This window comes from Mixophyes fleayi, chromosome 7 (assembly GCF_038048845.1).
Source record: "Mixophyes fleayi isolate aMixFle1 chromosome 7, aMixFle1.hap1, whole genome shotgun sequence".
In the NCBI taxonomy this organism is placed as follows: Eukaryota; Metazoa; Chordata; class Amphibia; order Anura; family Limnodynastidae; genus Mixophyes; species Mixophyes fleayi.
The window spans coordinates 5,357,806-5,377,414 of NC_134408.1; the positions used below are offsets into that span (position 1 = coordinate 5,357,806).

At 38.0% G+C, this 19,609-nt stretch overlaps 1 protein-coding gene across 1 annotated transcript; it reads left to right on the forward strand.

Moving 5' to 3' along the window:
* Positions 1 to 250: 250 nt before the first annotated feature.
* Positions 251 to 9,307, forward strand: LOC142097048 (uncharacterized). Its single transcript, XM_075178648.1, has 4 exons — positions 251 to 423; positions 1,814 to 1,887; positions 2,580 to 3,012; positions 9,118 to 9,307. Exons 1-4 carry the CDS (start codon positions 251 to 253, stop codon positions 9,305 to 9,307), a joined length of 870 nt encoding a protein of 289 aa, XP_075034749.1.
* Positions 9,308 to 19,609: the final 10,302 nt, after the last annotated feature.

Below are 19,609 nucleotides of genomic sequence, written 5' to 3' on the forward strand. Positions count from 1 at the left end.
GTGTGTTACATGACAAAACAGCTAGTATTTAACTTATGTGCAAAATAATAAACTAATTTGCACCCCTTGCATTGTGACATGGTTTGTCCCAGAGAACATTTACTCCTTTATTTAGCCTTACTTTCCTTAATGACTCAGGCCTTATGACTGTAGACATTTTTCTGTAGACATTATCACTGTCGACTTTTCATACCCATCCTGATACCTTTGAGTGAGACAAAACCGGGGAAATGAAATGATCACATAGATTATGGTCATACAGCAAAATGTCACCTCTGTTTCTGTTCTGTTCTTTACAGGAAACTTCATGCCCTTAAATAGGGTGGAGTGGAAAAATAATTACAATGATATGATGGAACTAGTGGAGGAATCTGAAATGGATCCAAATTACACAGACTTCATTGTTCCTGTGTTTGTGTTTAGGTAAGTTACTTGTTCCCATCACTATCTGACTGGATCAGTATACAATCTGTGCCACTTAACACCATCCTTATTTCCAAGTACTATATACACAAATCTTAAAAAAATAATGCAAATAACACATTGAATGTAGCACAGTAAGTGTGGAAAACAAAAATCATGGTGGCTTATTATATCTTGTGCCATGAATTAGCTGAAAGATAGACAGACAGACTGTTGGTCAATGTTTCAGTGCACTGATGTGTCTCCAACCAAAAACTCAGACTTTGGAACATAAATGATCTTTAGTTATCAGGAGCTTTGTAGTACAATAATACTGTCTCAATGAACACAATAAACCCGTAGTCCCCATGCAGGGCATTACCTCACTGCTTGGACTATCTCTAACCAGCCCACCCACTTAGCAGTCTCCTCTAATGACTGAACACATGAATGACACAGTCCATGTACCTTCCTAAGCAATTCACTGGGGTCACTTTCTTTCTCTTTAAGGACAATACATCATCCTGCCAGGCCATCAGCCTCATACCTACTTGGGTCTTGTATAACACACAATTACCTCAAACTGAGCCCGCTACTCAGTTCCTAACTGTTATGACTACCAATGCAGCATAAACTTGTAGAACAAAGGGTAGAGGTCTTCACCTTTAGCAGCCGCCTTTCCCGTAGAGACTGGTTATGCTCACACGTACTCAGACGCCCCCAGGACTTATGCGCAAAGTAGTACAAGTTTATGCTTACACGCGGCGCACAGGTACAGGAGGTATTGCACAGAGTAGGATAGGCCAGAGATCTGCGGACTGGACAGAGCACCGGTGGAGATGTCAAATACCAGGAGGGTCAGGGTCACAAGCACTGGTTCAGGGTCCGGGTACAGGCAGAGGGTCAGGGTCACAGGCAATGGTTCAGAGTCCAGGAACAGGCATACACGACCTCTGCATACATGTCGACAAATTTGGAGATTTAATACTTTCCGTCTTGTATCAAACTCATAATGTAATATAGATTGTAAGCTTGGGAACCTCTTACCTCTCTTGTATGTTCGTTATTAACCAGTCTTGTTTTAGTGCTATGTTATACATATGTAGGTATACAGTATGTATTATTGTGATTTCCTGTCATGTGAGTGGAATGAGTTTTATTTTTTATTGTCCTCATTGTTTGACTCCTGAGCACACTTGTCCTAGGAGTCATTGGAATATTAACAATTTTAATATGTTTATGGCAGATTATCCTTAATTAGAAACAAATTAATAACACTTTGAAAGCACTATAGCTCAGTGACTGTAATATTAGAATATTTCAGCAATCTATAAAAACATAGATGTTCTACCATAAACTAATCTATTGTGTTTCAGGAAATTGCTGATTTTTCATAAATGTATCTTTCTAGTGTCAAAGCCGGACTTGCAGAAGAGAAAATGCCAGAAGTGAAAATATTTATGGATAACTGTAGAGAAATGACCGGTAACTATGACCCAAAGCACGTGAGATAGAACAGATGAAGGACATTATTTATCGAGGAGTATTTATCAAGGAGATTTTCTGCAATTTGTCAAATGGTATTTTAAATGTAAATAATTTATTTATGCTCCTACACAGAATTGTGTGATTCTGCCACATATGGCAGTATGTGCCTGGAGAGGTGGGATAGGGGAGGGAAGGGGTTATGCAAACGCCGGCCATGTTCAGTAAAGGTGTGTTCACACAATTGTGGCTCACGTACACCTGCAGAAACATGCATATACCGTTGGAAGAAGTATTATTTGCCCTTGCTGTAGGGCAGTTGCTTGAGATGTGTCCTCCTCTGATTCAGCAGCAAATGTGCCTGGATTATCATAAGTCATCAAAAAAAATATAATTTACTCCCATTTTGTGTCCAACTCTACATCAGCCCCAGTTTTATACAAACTATATCCATTACATTAATATTTGACCTTTACTCCATTTTCAGAATACTTCAGTTGCATGGAGTATCCCTTATTTACTATACACTCCATAATTATACAGTAACCCCTATAGAGCTCAACAACCAGTGGACACAATAACATTTAGTGGAAGACATCCTGGTGTATAATATGTGTGCTAAATTACATCTATATATAAGGACTTTTTCCACAAGATTTATAGACATATTGAAACATTTCTCCCTTCTTCAGGAATTGTTCCCATCGTTGTCCTCACCAACAAAACCAGCGGAAATTACTTCATGACTGACAGGCAGTTCAAGGATATGGGGGCTGAGACTGTGATATCAGTAGAGAATTACACCAAAGAGAAAAATATAAAAACTCTGGGAAATTCCACAGAATTCCTCATGTTTATTGACAGCGCAATAAAAGAAGTTCAGCTCCACATGCAACAGATAAGAGATCCGATCGCAGAGCGGGTAGATAGAAAGACATTTGTGTTGAAATATATACACGATGCCGAAGAGACCAAAGCGAAAGCAGAACTTCAAAGACAACAGGACAGACTAGAGAGGAAAAGGAGGGACACTAAGAGGAGGGAGAGGGAGGTGAGGGAGGAGATGGAGGAGATGGAGAGGGAGCAAAGGAAGAAGAAGAGGAAACGTCCATGGTGGAAATTTTGGTAGCAGTATAGATGTCTGATGTCTGTGTAGCTGCAGTAGAGGAGGGATTTATTGCTCTGACTGACATCAGCACAGCTCCTGATTGGACAATTGCCAGGACCAACTAATCAGAATCTGTCACTGCTATCAGTGTCTTACAGAGAGAGATCCTGCAGCTTTACAGTAGAGGTCTCTTGTGCAGGAAAGTCTGAATGGATTTAAAGACCATGTACATAGTTGCTAATCTGCTAATAACAAGTGTGATAGTTCATCACATTTCTATCATTCACCTATTTTGCTTTGTTTTGCATGTTTTGGTTCTGATAAACCAGTATGTGTAGTATTTGTTAAATCATTATACCAGTATGTGTAGTATTTGTTAAATCATTATTAATTTGAAAGGTATTTAATTTGAAAGACCAGAAGTGCTTACCTGGCTCTGAAAGTGCAGCTCGGTCACAGTGAAGTGTACTACACCGATTTAATAGTCAGAACTAATATACTATAAATTCATAACACAACACTCATTGCATGAGTCCTATACTATGTGAATATATCTTTTGGCTATATATATACACACATATATCTATCTATATATAGTCACAAGATCAGGTTAGGGTTGCCGTCTCCTGGGGTAAACAGCTTCACTTTCTATGTATCAGCCACACAATATCGCCTCAGTCCAGTGCCTTGGTTCAAATAGCCGCAGCTACTTTTATTTAGCAGCTCCAAGAATAAGCAAAACATAAACAAAAAGTCTTAGCTTGTATAGCTTCTAACCAATACAACAAGGAACGCCCTCTCTAAAGTGAAGGATCTACTGTTCTACACATGCAAAATAACAGAATTTACTGGTAACAAATTTCAGTGTTTCTCAGCAAGCATCTAATCTGTTCCCCAGGTAATGAGAGAGTGAAGAAACAGCCTCACAGCTTTTAACAGCAATTTACAGGTGCAACTCCTGATTAGCCAGCAACTGGCTAGCAGGCTGGAAGACCCAAAATGGGCCTTATGAATAAAGTTCACTTTTCTCTCTCGATATATAACCCCAGGGAGACTAATACCGGCTTTACTACAACCAAAGACAGTGTCAAAACACATAAGACAAAAGCCAGGAACCTACATATTTGTCATGTACCACATTCCTAGTGCGTCTGTCACAGTATATATATATATATATATATATATATATATATATATATATATGTATATACACATATATGTATATATACACACAGACACTGTGGTCAAAGTTGGTCAATGTAGGGCAATGGTGGTATGTCATACCATAACTTCTCTTACTGCTTTGATTGCTTTGATTGTAAAGCTATCTCATTATTTTCACTTATATTTTCCATATCACTACTTCTAAATTTCCACTTTGACCTCTGCATATATGTGTCTATACATAGAATTTGTGCATAAAATATCGAAATGCCCCCTGCCGCTTAGGCATGCCACTTTCTTGGCCTGGTCACACCCTATTCTACATAATTTATACTATTTTGCCCAGCCTGAAAAAATTCAACACCCGTAATGATGACCCCTATAATGTGCTAGTCTAGGAGAAGGAGAGTTGTGTAAACCTCCTTTCTCACAGGGGGAAATACTAAGGGTCACTCATCCTAATATTTTACTATTATTTGTGCAGTGTAAAGGATACTAAACATGGAAATATTGTGTGTTGTTCTGTGTTTTGATAAAGACATTTCTGTTTGAGGCAGAGGGCCTGATTCATTAAGGCACGCAAAGCTAAAAAAGGAGTAAATTTGCTTCTAGACAAACAATGTTACAATACAAGGGGTGCAAATTAGTTTATTATTTTGCACATAAGTTAAATACTGGTTGTTTTTTCATGTAGCACATAAATACTTTATTTTTACACTAAAATGTAAAGTTGATCTAGGACAGATCTATCTCAACTATAGATCTGTCCCAACTTTTTAAATTTACCTCCCCCTCTAATGCTACATGGTTTTGCCAAAGTACAAATTTACTCCTTTTTTTTTATTTTCTTTCCTCAGTAAATCAGGGCCACTGAGGTTATTTACACACTGTAAACAGCCATGAAGGGTCATCAGAGGTCCCTCCTGCTCCCTACACTTCTACTCTTTTTCCCAATCTTCTCCCCTGTAAGCAAATGTCCGATAAGTATGTATTTCTATTCCAGGTATATCTGCTGTACATAGAGAGGCTCAGATAGAGAAGGGGTTAGTGCATGTAGATTAGGGGTATTGCAAATAGTGAGCAGAGCCTCTTTCTAAAATACAAAATACAAATGGTTGGCCAGTAGTAATTGCAAATATTTTTTCCTACCATTGGCAATGGCAAATCCTCTGTCAACATTTTTTTTTTGTTATAACTGGCATTCTTCCCAGGGCTCCCACTAATATTTTTGCTTTGGATCTCAACATTTCTAGATCCCAATAAGAATGACCACAATTGTAAATTCATGTATTAAATGGTTATCTGTAATGATTGATTGATAACTGCACATAAAAATTATTATAGTCCATCCAGTCTGTCGAGTTTATTTATTAAAGAATGAATTTCAGTTGTGAGTGAAATCTCTAAAACCATACTCTATCCCAAATCTTTACTTGATGTAGGTCTGATGTTCACAAATTTGAGATTTCCTCTGTTCACAGGTCTACTACCTTCTCCTCACTCCTGCATGGTTGACTCTAATAAATCACATTCCGCCATGTTAATTTTGTGAGAGGGGGAGTATGGAGATTGAGGGGTTACATCTTAAAAAGTATTAGAGCTATTAAGATAAAAATTGGCATACCAATGGAGAAACGTCTTTGTGTGCTGTGTGCTAAATTCCAGATAAAAAGAATAAAAAATGATAAGTTAGGAAAAATCTAAATTAGAAACTCTCTCTGCTTTTTTTGTTTTGCAAAACAGGGAGTGGAAAAGAGTTAAGCTTTTTGGGAACAGCTTAACTCTAGGGTATTGTTTTGTTAGAAAGCTACTATGAGAGTGGAGAGCCTTTGAGGGTTGATATTTTTGAGAATTTTTTTTTTTTTTACAATTTAGTAAAATCTGCCCATTTTAATGATTGGAGATTTCACAGCATGTCAAAGAGATGTGTGGGAGGGTTATACTCAGAGTGGCTTAACATAAGAGTAAAATATGGCTGACTTCTCTCGTTTAGATATTTTCATCTCTGAGCTGGAGGAATTATCCATATATTCCAACTACAGGGTGGCTGGTTGGTGTTTGAGGGCTGAAGGGGACACTGTAATACTATTGGCCCTGGCAGTGCTCTCCTTATAAAGTTTAATCAGTCTGAGCAGCGGAGAGGCTGCTGTAACAGAATTCATATTACATTTCCTGCTTAATTTAGTCACTGCACTGACCTGGGGGCAGGAAATTTAAAAGTGCACTGTGGTTAATGCACTGATCGCACAGAACTGAGATCAGTGCAGGGGATAGGAATCTTACTGCCCTCTATGCCACCAAGGACCAATGGTCCTCATGAAGCCAGCTTACGCTGTGCTCATGCCTATAATCCAGTCCCTGCATGCAGACATTAAGATATAATCCAACATTATTTGCTGTAGGCCTATAAATGCACCCCCACTGCTTGATGACCCTACTCCACTACTTTTGGTATAGAAAAGGTGGGAGGAAACTTTCCATGACCCAAAGAGTTGAACGCAGGAAAAAAAACTTATCACCTTTGGCACAATCATTTAGACTGAAGTTAGTAATGTGTTCTGTCATTTCAGGAATTGTCTCCATGTCTGATTAATTTATATTGTGCTGATTGTTCTCTTCTTTCATGCTCACACACAATGAGAAGTTGGAGAACAGCTGCCATCACTTATAGACTTCAATAGAGCCAAAGGTGGAACAGTTATTTTTGTCAGTTGCCTGTAACTTGAGAAAGAAAGGTTTTCAGTAATTTCTATTTTGTATTCTATAAAAACAATGCAATTTTCATTGTGCATAAATTTATACTATTCATAGATCAACTTTTTAGAGAACAATACATAGATTTTATAAATTTTACACAATAAACCACTGAGATATATTTACTGGATTATACGGTCTGCATTTCTTCTCTGTTTGCTCCATCAGATGGAGTATTATTATTGTTATGGATATTTCTTTAAATAGTACTAGAAGACTCCACAGCACTTTACAATTAGAAGCAAACACAGTAATAAAGAAGACTGGGGACAGATATACAGTTGGGACAGTTTGTAAACCGTGTGTTTCATTAAAAGGCAAACTGCAAATGAAAGCGCACAAATCAAAACTGCTTGATCGGAAACCGCCATCCCGATTTGTATGTTTTAATGAAGTTGCATCTTGTTAAGAATAGTACCCACTGTGCTTGTTGAGAGTTCAGTTCCTCTTGACCCTCTTAATAGTTTTTTGTGGTCAGTGAGGAAAGAGAGAGGGAATCTGGCCCCCTCTGGAAGCTGCCTCCACTCTGTAAGAGCCAGTATGATGATCATCAGTTCACATCATAGTTGACCTTGGCATAGATGACCTCAGCAAAGGTGAACTTTTTATAAAAGAAAGATTGTAGGACATTCTTGTCATCAGTTTGGGAGAGTATGGCACCTGCTTCACTCTCTAATGCATCCAGTTGAAGGGTACAGGCCCAACTACGGTCACAATACCGGAGGGTATCATGACAGTATCGTGCTACACCTTTAATATAAATTTGTATCACTAGCCTAAGGACTCACCTACAGGAGAAGCCTTGACACTGGCAGGTGGTGATAACCCCAATATAGCTATATTGTGCACAAAATTCTCCTTTATGTTTATGCTGACACATAGTGATTTTTAAAATAAATTGTTCTGATTGACATGACTTTTTCACTGAAGGGACGGATGCAGGTGACTAGCTAGATTGTTGGTCTTAGCAGGGTGCTGATTACAGTAATTGAGAGAAGGTGTTTGCAGCTCTCATTGTGAAATGTTTTCTGACAGCTGCCATCTGGAGCTAGTGTTGTGAAACCTCACAATAATTGTTTTCTGACAGCTGTTACCTGGAGCTAGTGTTGTGAATCCTCACATGTTCTATGCAAACATGGTACATTTACACCCTACTTAGTTAGCCCTATAGTGACTCAATCTATTTGGAGCCCAAAAGATTTGCACATAATTTTTTTAATGCTCCTCCTCTTAATATTATTTCATACTGCAATAAATTCAAAAACAATTGCATTAGTTGCTCATATATGTGTTCAAATACCCAAGCAATACATGTCTTGCTATCTCAAAATATGTTCTTTATTATACAATTCACTGACTTGCACACAAAAAAAACCATATTGTATAGGGAAGCCACATTATCAAGTTTTTATTGTGTCTACAAGCTATGTTATAGAAAATAATGACTTCTGTGAAGAAAACAAAGTACCACCAAAGATACAAAGAACTAATCCAAAAGATGTGATTTTGTCAGTATGAGTCAAGCACATGAAATGATGTACTGGCTGCGCATGTTGGCAGTTCACGTTATAAAGAAACTCGTGAATCTCTATCTTCACATATATCAAAGCCAAACACAAAACTTTCTTTACTTAGCCATTTATCTGTAGACTTTGAAAACTATTTGTCAGGTACTACTAGTGGGGAAAACAAATTAAATCATCAATTACAAGATTAAGTGGCAAAAAAGTTTTGCAGCAGTTTGAGGATGAAAATGAGACATCAATATTTCAATGTGATTTTCATACACAGAGGGATGATGAGGGTGCATATTTACATTCATTCCATTCTCCAAAGTGGTCAGATGCAGATGCAAATTTTCTACCAAGCAATAAGTCTACATCTGGCACATGCATAAAAGGGTTGTCTCATAGCGTGCAGACAACCCCACATCGCTAAATATACTGTACAACACAAGAAGCAATGCTAGTGTAGGTGGTATTGAAGAAAGTACTGTAGTAAGCCAAAAAGTATCTATGTGGAAATGAGTGTCATGGATAAAATGGCAATGGTCAAGTGTGTAGAATTTGCACAAACAGTTCAGAGCTCCTGATCAAATATAAGTAAAGGCATGGTAGTCTGCTTTGGGTTAAACCATATGGCCATGCCATGCATTAACATTTTATTTGTACACCAGTGTGTAACAATACTGTACTTGCTGATAGTGATGAGGATGATGATGTTGTACAGGTTGCTGATAGTGATGAGGGTGATGATGTTGTACAGGTTGCTGATAGTGATGAGGGTGATGATGTTGTACAGGTTGCTGATAGTGATGAGGGTGATGATGTTGTACATGTTGATCATTCTGGGACTGAAGCTTCACCTGTGACAATTGTGAAGTATAAACTGTAAGTTCTCAATCATCATTACTTCATGTAATAATTCTGCAGGGAAAATACAACAGGAAAACCTTTCATAATTAATTTAAAACATTAACAAGGCTAAACCGGAAACTATTATAGAAGTAAAATGTAAACATTGATGTGAATAAAGGAAGTGGTCTTATATTGTCAGTAGGTTGAACTTTGACCTGATATTTACATTATTTCCACATTACAAATTTTCAGGAGTACCTGCAAACATGCAAAATAAATGCAGACTGATTCCTAGGGCAATGCAAAGACCTGGCAGTGGGAATGCACCTAGAACTGCACCCTGTGCTATTCTGGAACATCAATTTTGTGCATTTACACAAAAAAGTGGTGTGGACCATATATTTTGCAATTCAGAAGAGACTGACAAAAATTATTCTTCATAAATGTGCTTAAAGCATTGAGTAAGTCCCAAAACAGAAATACTGAGGATTTAGTTTAACTCTCACGATAGATGTAAGAGTTATTAGACACTATAAGTCTGCAGAAGGAGTTAAAACCTGGCTTCCTCATGTGCAATACAGACATAATTACATATCACAAATTAGCAGTAGGAGCACTAACTTCTTTGTTTGGAACAGCTCTGCATCCAAGTCATGGCAAGTTTGTTGTGGACACTGGTTCTTACATAATCCGGAATAACTGATTTTTATGTGGGGACCACTGTTCCTGCAATCATATGTTGGCACAGACTTTTTGTCATAGATACTAATGATGGCAATTTAGGTGCACACTGATGCAGAAAGTGTAGGGAACAGTAGTTCTGGTATCATATGAGGGCACTGCATGTATAATGTTGGGGAACTGAGAAGCATATGAGGAATGCTGGTGCTTGAATAAAGTCAGGTCCTTAGCTGATCAGTGTCTTCTTAGACGTTGTGAGTAAATGGGTACTTTGATATCTCGACTGACACCAGGATTATGGTACAACACGATTTTATTTTGAGATGATCAGATTAGAGCTATAGAGCATGAGAACCCAGATCCCAGCTAACTAAATAACTGACAAACATCAACTTAACTATAACTCCCAAACAGTTCGGAACACCGGTCTCGAGGAGCATTAAAAAGCTGATTGCCAGTCTTTCTCATGCCCCTAACCCTTATAAAAATTATACTCTAATCTAACCAATATATATCTTACCTAATTAAACACTATTGTCCTATGCTAACCACCAACTTTCTTAACCAACATTATAACAATAGTAACATATGCTATGTTAACAAACTAACGCTTCTATCTATACTAAACCTGCTTAATAAAATAAACTATCTACACAGCCGTCTCAAGATATTCCATCACAGACGAGCACACATACAACCAGTCCTCAATTATTTGTGCACCCACAAGGTTGTGTGGGTGATTTGTACCTCAATTGGTAACCTGCATCTATATAAGTCCAGACCTTGCATCACTTAGCCACCCTTAAAGGTTCTTTTTCCTAACCTGGTTGTTATTGTCTATTATGATTATTTTGTTACCTTCCTTTGCTTTGTTTCCGACCTCAGATTTTTGCCACCAATTCTGACCTTTTCTTTACTTGTTTATTAACCTGGACATCTGCTGGGTGGTTTTGTTCCACGTTGACCCTCCCTGTCTGACTTTTTTTGCTCTGTGTTGATCTCCAGCTGTAGCCACACTGGTCAATGACAACAGTAGCGTGTACAAGACCTTGGTCATCTGCGTACCAATCAACTCTATGCTATAGGCCAGAGGTGCTCCAACCCAGTTCTCAAGAACAACCGACAGGTCATATTTTCAGGATTTCTGTCTGTAGAAACAGGTGAGAAAATTACTGACCTAGAAAAAAAGATTAACTCACCTGTACATGACTAAAAAAATCCTGAAAAGCTGAACTGTTGGCAGCTCTTGAGGACTGAGTTTTAGTACCTCTGCTTTTGGCCAGTAGCATGTCCTATGATTAAATATTTGCTGAATGTGTAGCATATTATCCTAAACTATGTTTATTTATTTTTGTCATGTTAGTTTGTTTCATAGCAAATAATTTGATTTACATAAACTGATTTCAACCTCAGTATAAGTGCTGTATAATAAACAGATACAGTCACCTGTAATGTTATGTTGTGCTACATAGTTGGAATAACTATGGATATGGTGAGTATAAAATTTCTGCTAATGGCGGTGATTTGTGGCCAATGAAACAATTTGCAGCTGAAGGGCCAACAATTATTTCACAATTAGTTCAAATAAAGGAAAAAAATTCAATAAGCATGTAAGGATTCTTCATGTGGCTTGGGATGTGAATACTTAACATAACTTTCATTCCAAAGATATACATAGAAATCACACATATGTTATTTATCTGTCCTGCACAGGTACTAAGAAAAAAAAAAGTATAACTCATCATATCCCTCTGTGTGGATCCACCACAATACCAGCTAAAGTCTTCTAATTCTCAAATCTTTTTTAAAATGTGAAACATAGGCAATAAATAAGGGCAACTCTTGGGGCATGGCCAGCTGAGTATGTAAATGGATGGTTTGTTCTTCAGCTCCACTGTAGTCAGAGACTCTTGGACAACATAACTTTTACTCTCTGTTAGTTGTTGAATGTGCCCATGGGACACCTGTTAGACAGATATAGGCAAAATGTTCTGTATATTTCTGAAATTCAGTGGAATTTCATTGATTCACAAATCAATGCTCATGTTACTATAGATACATTCAGAATCCTCAGAACATTTTAGGCCCGCTGGAGAATTAAACTAATCGCAGTGCATGTAATGTAAAAAAGTCAATCATCAAGGATCAATAAAAGTCTCCAGTCTATAACCTTATAAAATAAACTTATTGTAATTGTGTCATTTGACGTTAGCTGTGACGTATCAGAACTCTGGCCTCTAACTATTTTAATCCACATCATTACTTAAGTCTTTCCGCACTTGGTACATTTACACCCTGCTTAGTTAGTCCTATAGTGACCAGAAGTCCCAGCCGAATGAGGTATTTAACCCCTTCTTAACCCTTCTTACCAGAGACCGCAGTGAGAACCAGTTAACAGCTATCCCAGTGGAACCAGGGTGGATCTGTGGGAGTTGGGCTGGGCAATGACCTGTCAGTCAATCCCCATTCCATCTCTTAAAAAGGGGAGGTGTTGTGAACATAGAGAACTTACAGTTATCTATAAGAGTTAACCAATAACATATTGTGGGGAATAAGGACTAACTCATAACTGTAGTGACACCTGAATAGACTTTTAGGAACCACTCAGCATTGTGTCTGGCTCAAGGAGTCTGTGTGCTGAATTGGCCATATTTTATATATACAAAAATAATTCAGTTTTAATATATGCCCCTTAAAATCAATAAAAGTAGTGATCAACCACATATTCCTCAATAGTATGATGAAAAGCAGCTCATATGTCAAATTAAGAATTCTGTCACACAGAGAAGTTGAGGAAATGAGTATAAGCTCAACTGATACCCGGTACCTAGGCTTGTTTGGTATCAATAGATAAGTAAATTCATAGGGAATCTATTATTAATAAAATGGTCTGTGTGATTCTCCACAAAATAGTTAGGTCACATAGTAGAAATGGGTAGTAAATTAGGCAACATGCAAATGGAGATTGCAAAAACTGTCACAGACCACAACCCCCCTGGAGGTGGGGAAAGGTGTAAAGGTGTCTTTAAAAAGCTGAGACCAGTTACAACAAATTGTCAGTTTCTTGGAGATCAATCTAATTGAAGGACTGTCCATCTTTTCTGCCTATCCCCAGGCAGACAGATTATTATATGTAAATTATGATGTGTACTTTCATCCCATTTGTTTTTATAACTGTTTGCTAATCTTAATGTAATTATTTTTTTATTATCTGTAAGCATTGTACCTTTTGTATATTAAATCTAACAATTTAATAGTTATGTCCTTATTGCTTTAAACAAATCCATTGCCTGTTTAGAAGAGAGAGATTGCTTGGCTGGGGTTAGGCTCTTTAGGAACCAGTGTGTGAAGGGTTAACTCTTTAGCTACCAGAGCACAGAGTGTGCGTAATTGAATAATTAAGTCATAGGTTTGCTGTAGGTCTTATACATAGCTAGTGGCAGTTGGTGGAGAGGTGTGGAAGCAGGTCTCTCTGTTGGAAAAGGGACCAGTAAATCTGTAACCTTAGAGAAAGAGGTGAGTGTGAGATATGGGCTGGAAACCTGTGTGTTCCCTTACAGTAAGCTTCCAAATCTCGAGTGCGCAGAGGGTGGCTTGTGACAGATAAAGGGGATCATGAGCGGTTTCTTGACAAAATAGAGATGATATATTGTATGACTGTTGGAATATATGATAAGATATTAAATCAGGGACTAGCCAGAGGGGGTTATCCCTGACATGGGGAATGATACATAAAGAAAACCATAAACTCTTCTTTGTTATAGTTAAAATATCATATACTACAAGAATCATATTAGGACCAGGAACTGGGGCTCTGGATCCAGAAACTGTAGCATAGTATCCTAAATCAAGTTTAATACGTAAATTGTCTCATGAATTCAACTCAGAATAAGTGCTGTATAATACATAGAAACAGTCGCTTATTACTATGCAATATAATAGAGGGGAAATTTGGATTCAGCAAAAACATTTATTACTGCTGCAGTAAATGGAACATATTTACTATTAGTGAAGGAGCTTAGGGACCAGTAATGGCCCATTCTATTCATTACATATATTCAAATATAGGTTCATATAGAGTGAAATTGATAGTTAGGTATCTATATTAAAATTCATCTATATAAGATTATTATCACAGGACATTAACTTATAACAAGAAGATTTATACATGGTGATAATCTATATAGAGACATAGCAGATGCAATGAGGGTAAATGCAAGTTACCTAGTTAAAAATAATTCTACACATGTATGAGAATACTATTGAGGAGATTAAAGAAGATTAGGTGCTGTATGATAGTATGCAGGAAGCTGCTATAAGGGTTAATAAAACACATTTTCTGCCTTCTCAGCTTTTCTAATTATTTTTAAATTGCTCTTTATCGAAATTTTTATTTAGTTATAATAAGCAGTAAAATAACCTTAAAAAGAGAAAGAGCAAAGCAATATACTAGATGCAAACAGAAATTAAAATGTGTAAAATGTGAGAACAAACCATTTACTTTTAGACTTCAGGATTTACGGTAAAACACATGTTTGGTTGTCTGCAATTTCTTTCGCTCTCTCTCTTTCTTTTGCTCTTAATTGATTTTCCATGTTATCTTTTTGTATCTTCATGTTATCTTTTGTATCTTCATTTCACGCTCATGGACAAAATTAGCTAAGTTTTCCTTCGCTGTCTTTCAATTTCTGGATCCCGAATCCTTTCCATCCGAAACTCAATATCTTTAATCACTTCAAGAAAAACTTTAGAACCTCCTCGTGTCTGGCTCTTGTCTTTAAGTGATCTGCTGGGGTGAAATTTTCAAGTGCAAATATCTGTTCTGCTGAACTTGTTTCAGATTTTGGTTTGTTTTATGGGTAAGAACAACCACTGGAAAAAATCCTGTACAGCATAAATGTATATAAAGTGTTAATCCTGCATTATGTATATATTTTATATTTAAAGCACAACAGAATTGTACATTAAGTATCTAGCTGTGGAAGGAATCTTTTTTATTTGTGTACTGTTGAAAATGATAAAGCAGATATTGATCTTACACAGATTTCAGGATAATCTTGGGGATTTCAGTAAGGAGCATGGGGAGAGGTTTCATCAAGCTATAAAGGTACGCTCTACCTATATGACACTTGCCATATTTAGGCAGAGAGAACACACTGCAGCATATGCACAATGCATGTGTATATATTAAATAAATTTACACCTGTAAAAATATAATCATTAATAAAAATACATTACATTTTTTTTCTATTTTTTTATCATGAAATTAAATATTTTAATAAATATTTTTTGATTGATTTTAATGACTTTGTTCTTACTGCGTTTTTTGTGCCATTTTGCTTAAAATGTTTTCGGTCTGAAATAAATCTAAATTATACATAAATATGTTTTCCATTAATTTTTTTTTTTTTCACATATGAGAAGATTTTATTGTGAGAATATTCATTCAAGAAAGATTTTTAAGACTCCTGACAGACATCAGTATAATGAATGTCCAAAGTGCAATATTCTTTTAACATGGGTGAGTGCATCAACCTTGCATTTTGCACAAACCTCGACAGCGTACATGACTGCTATGTGGGCTTTCTCTTTTTGGGGACACACTGCCTCCAGAAAATCGACAAATCAGAGGATAAAATAATCCTTGATTGTCTGGACACCGTAATCAACAATGTTACTCCATACATCCAATGGCAGGCATCTGTGTCAAAGTGCATATACCACCACCAATAGGTGAGTGTCTTTTTAACGTTTAAATCAAACTGATCAATCACACAGTGTAAACTATTGTAATTTTTCTATTGTTTTCGGTTTCATGCTGGAGTTTTAAGGATCTACATTCCCCAGATCAATTTTCACATGTTCTTGTAAGGGGGTTGAGGATGGTACCTATGAAAAGGGAGGAGACTAAATACTTACTTTATGCACCACGTGGATATCCTGTCCTCCCCGGGAGTGCCTTCACTGTTTTTGACAGTGTCTGCACCGAATGGGGAAAAGGGTAAAGGTGCCCGAATATCCAAATGCAGCACTCATTTTGCTTTGAAGGTGGAAGAAATATAAGGGGGACAGCTCTGCAGGGTGAGCTCACAACCAGGAATGGCCCACTCCTTACTATACTTACAATATGCTGGTCAAACACTGTGAATCTTGCTGTTCCGGCTACTCCAGGGGGCTATCTAACTTGTTGGGTCTTCCAATGTCCTCATCTGCCAACCGCTGCCTGAAAACAGAGTAAAATTTCCCTACCTAAATTGTCCCTACCCTAACTGCAGCTACACTCCAATAATTGCTTGCACACCAATCCTGACAACTACCCTTCACATGCAACTAGCGACTTAAAGGTATACCACACAGCAGTAATACAACAATCCCCAAATAACATCCTTGTACACTACAGCTGTTGCTGCTGGGGGTGATACTTCTAAAGAAACGGCTCCTTGTGAGCAAGCTGTCTGCTCAAGTCACACATAACACATCTCCTGCTTCAGCTTCTCCTAAAAGTACTAGTGTCAGAAAAAAATGTCCCTTTTCTAAGATACAAGTAGAAAACAGTTTTGGGTTATATTCAAAGGATGTTTTGCAATCTGTAAATGTAAGTAAGCTGGTGCCATCTGCGTATCGGTGACATGGCCTGTTCTTTGACAATTTTTATCTTTGACTACCATGGATGGATACATTTCTCCAACTAAATTACAGACACAACTGAATGTCTGCACACACATAATGATAGATTATAACAATAATTTCAATATCAGGAAAGATCCATACGCCACAGGGCTCTCTCTATCGTGTTGTAGAAGGATTTTGTAACTCTGCCATTGATGCATTTGCTTTCTCCAAATCAATTCTAAGAACGCTTCATCAGTCTACACGGTTCTCTAAGGTCATCACACGGCATAAATCGTCAGCCATCACATCTTCATCTATACATGTATGCTCTGCCAGTACCAAATTCTGTCCTCTAAATTTCTCAGAATGTGGAATTTCAATTGCATTGTCAAGACAGATATTTTAGGTAACCACATCTGCATCAATTGCATCTTGAGCCATCTGCTATGTGAACTCTGCTTTTTACTGTCTCTCTACTTTCCATGAGGCATGCTTGAAAATGTTTTGTGTATGTAATCTTTCAAGTTTTTTATTACATGTAATGCCCACCTTTGTATTTCTTATGTTTAATGGCATCTTACTCAGGTTTTGTCACTTCACTGTCATAGATGGAATGGATGCCCTATACCGGTAAAATTCTATTGTGTGCGTAGTCTTTCAAGTGTCTTATTATGGTTAAATCCCACATTTGTCTATGTAAATGTCTATTTATGTTGCTCTCAATTGAATGACCTCTTCTTCAGTGCTTGCAGCATCAATGTCTACGATGGATGCCCTCTACCATTCAAAATGTATTGTGTGCGTAGTCTTTCAAGTTTTTTATTATGGGTATAGTCCACTTTTGTCTTTCTACTTGTCTAAATGTTTAATGATGCTGCTGTCAGTTTGATGACCTCTTCTTCACATCTTGTAGCATCAGTGTCTATGATGATGCCCTCTTTCATTAAAGGTTTTCCAATTCATGATTCCCAAGAGGCATCTGCTGCTGGGGGTGATACTTCTATACAGAAGGGGACCAAGAAGAGTAAGCATAGTCTTAAACAACAATTGTCTGTGAAGAAAGTGTTTGCAAGAAGAACCAAGTAGGACAGCCAGGATCCTGTTGCACAGTGGATCACTAAAGCCATGACAGCTATGTAAGCATTGGATGTGCGTCACCATTATCAGTGTGTATTCACACCAGCACTCAGACTCCTCCAGCTCAGTTTACAATTGCTGTATTTGGTCTACATGGTCTACATTTCATCCTCCATTCCGACTGTCCAAGTGTAAGTAGGCAAAGATGTCAGATCTGCTTACAGATATAGGTATATCCATTTTTTAGCATTCCCAGTTCAAATATGTGTATTTTACGCTTATCAAGCGGTTGTACGCGTAACTCAGTGTGAGCCCACGTAAGCGCATTACTTCTGTGTGACAGTTTTTCTAAATATAACAGTTGCCCAGCTGCACTCTAAACCTAAATAAGAAGCGTTGTGACTGTAGGCTTACACCAAATACTTCTGCTACTATAAGAAAAGAACCTTCCTGTGTATCACCATCATCAGTTACAGAATTTAATATTACATCCCATCCCCCACATTCCATTCTTGCTGTCACTTTTTTCTGTCTCAGTTCCAGTGTATTTTCCAGCCAATAATATCCATGGGAGGAGCTTCAGTTTCTCTATATATTCTCCTCCCAGTGATTGCTGGACCTCTTTCTTGCTGCAGGAAATCCCACCCTCCCTCCCTTCATCTGTATCTGTGCTATTTTACATTGCAGGGGCGCACCCAGGGGGGTTTCCTAGTCCCCACAAACCCCTGTCCTACCTGGGTGCTGTATGATTACAGTGGCCCCTCTCCTGCTTGTAGCTTGGGAGGATCGTCTCCCAGTCAGTCCCCTGCTGTGTGAGCTCAGCTCTCTGCCGGCAGTGTGGCCCTGCCCCTTTCTCCCACACAGCCAGCATGGGTGTAATGCAGGAGGCAGCAGAAGAAGGTAAGAATGTGTGTGTGTGTATAATATATGACAGCTTACATGTCTGTGTGTTTGATCCTGTGTGTGTGTGTTTGTGTATGTGTGAGTCTGTGTATATGGCAGTTTACATATCTGTGTTTGTGTGAGTCTGTGTTTATCTGTGTATATGGCAGTTTACATATCTGTGTTTGATCCTGTGTGTGTTTGTGTATGTGTGTCAGTCTGTGTTTGTCTGTGTATATGACAGCTTACATGTCTGTGTTTGATCCTGTCTGTGTTTATCTGTGATTATCTGTTTATATGACAGTTTACATGTCTGTGTGTTTGATCCTGTGTGTGTTTGTGTATGCTTGTGTCTGTGCTTAACTGTGTATGTGGCAGTTTACATGTCTACGTATTTGTGTATATGTGAGTCTGTGCGTGTCTGTGTATGGGACAATTTACATGTCTGTGTGTTTGACCCAATGTGTGTTTGTAGCCACGCCCCTACACATGCTGGTCACGCCCTCTGGTATCGTGGCGTGGAAACCCCCCTCGTCGAATCCTGCGTTTGCCCCTGCATTGGTCTGTTTAGGTTTAATGATTTTTTCTCCCTCCATACAGAGCAGGCACAGTTGGGCGTGAAGGCATTTGCAGTCAGCGGCTAATTCATACGGTGCTTCCGCTGATTGGCCGCAGGTAACTGCCCCTTTTGAAGTAACCTGACTCATGTTCCTTCCGTGTGGGGGATCCTTTGTCCTGTTTTGTGTGGGCTCATCATTGTGAGTGCAGAAGGGGTGTAGTTAATATGACACCAGATTTAGCACCAGCCAATCGTAAAGGATTATTTCCTAGGACCAGTAGTTAGTGCCGGATGACACGTAGTTTGCCTTCTCCGCCACCATGTCTTGATTTAATAAACTGTGACCTTTATTACCAAAATTTACGGGTGTCAGTGTTTTATTTAATTACTTACAGTAATAAGTCTTAACAAATGAAATGGGCTTTGGTGTAATGAAAAAGAAACATCAGCACTATGCAGTTTATAGAGAACAATAATGTGTATTTGTTCCTTACAGCAGGAAGTTAAACATTACCAGATATAGGTGTG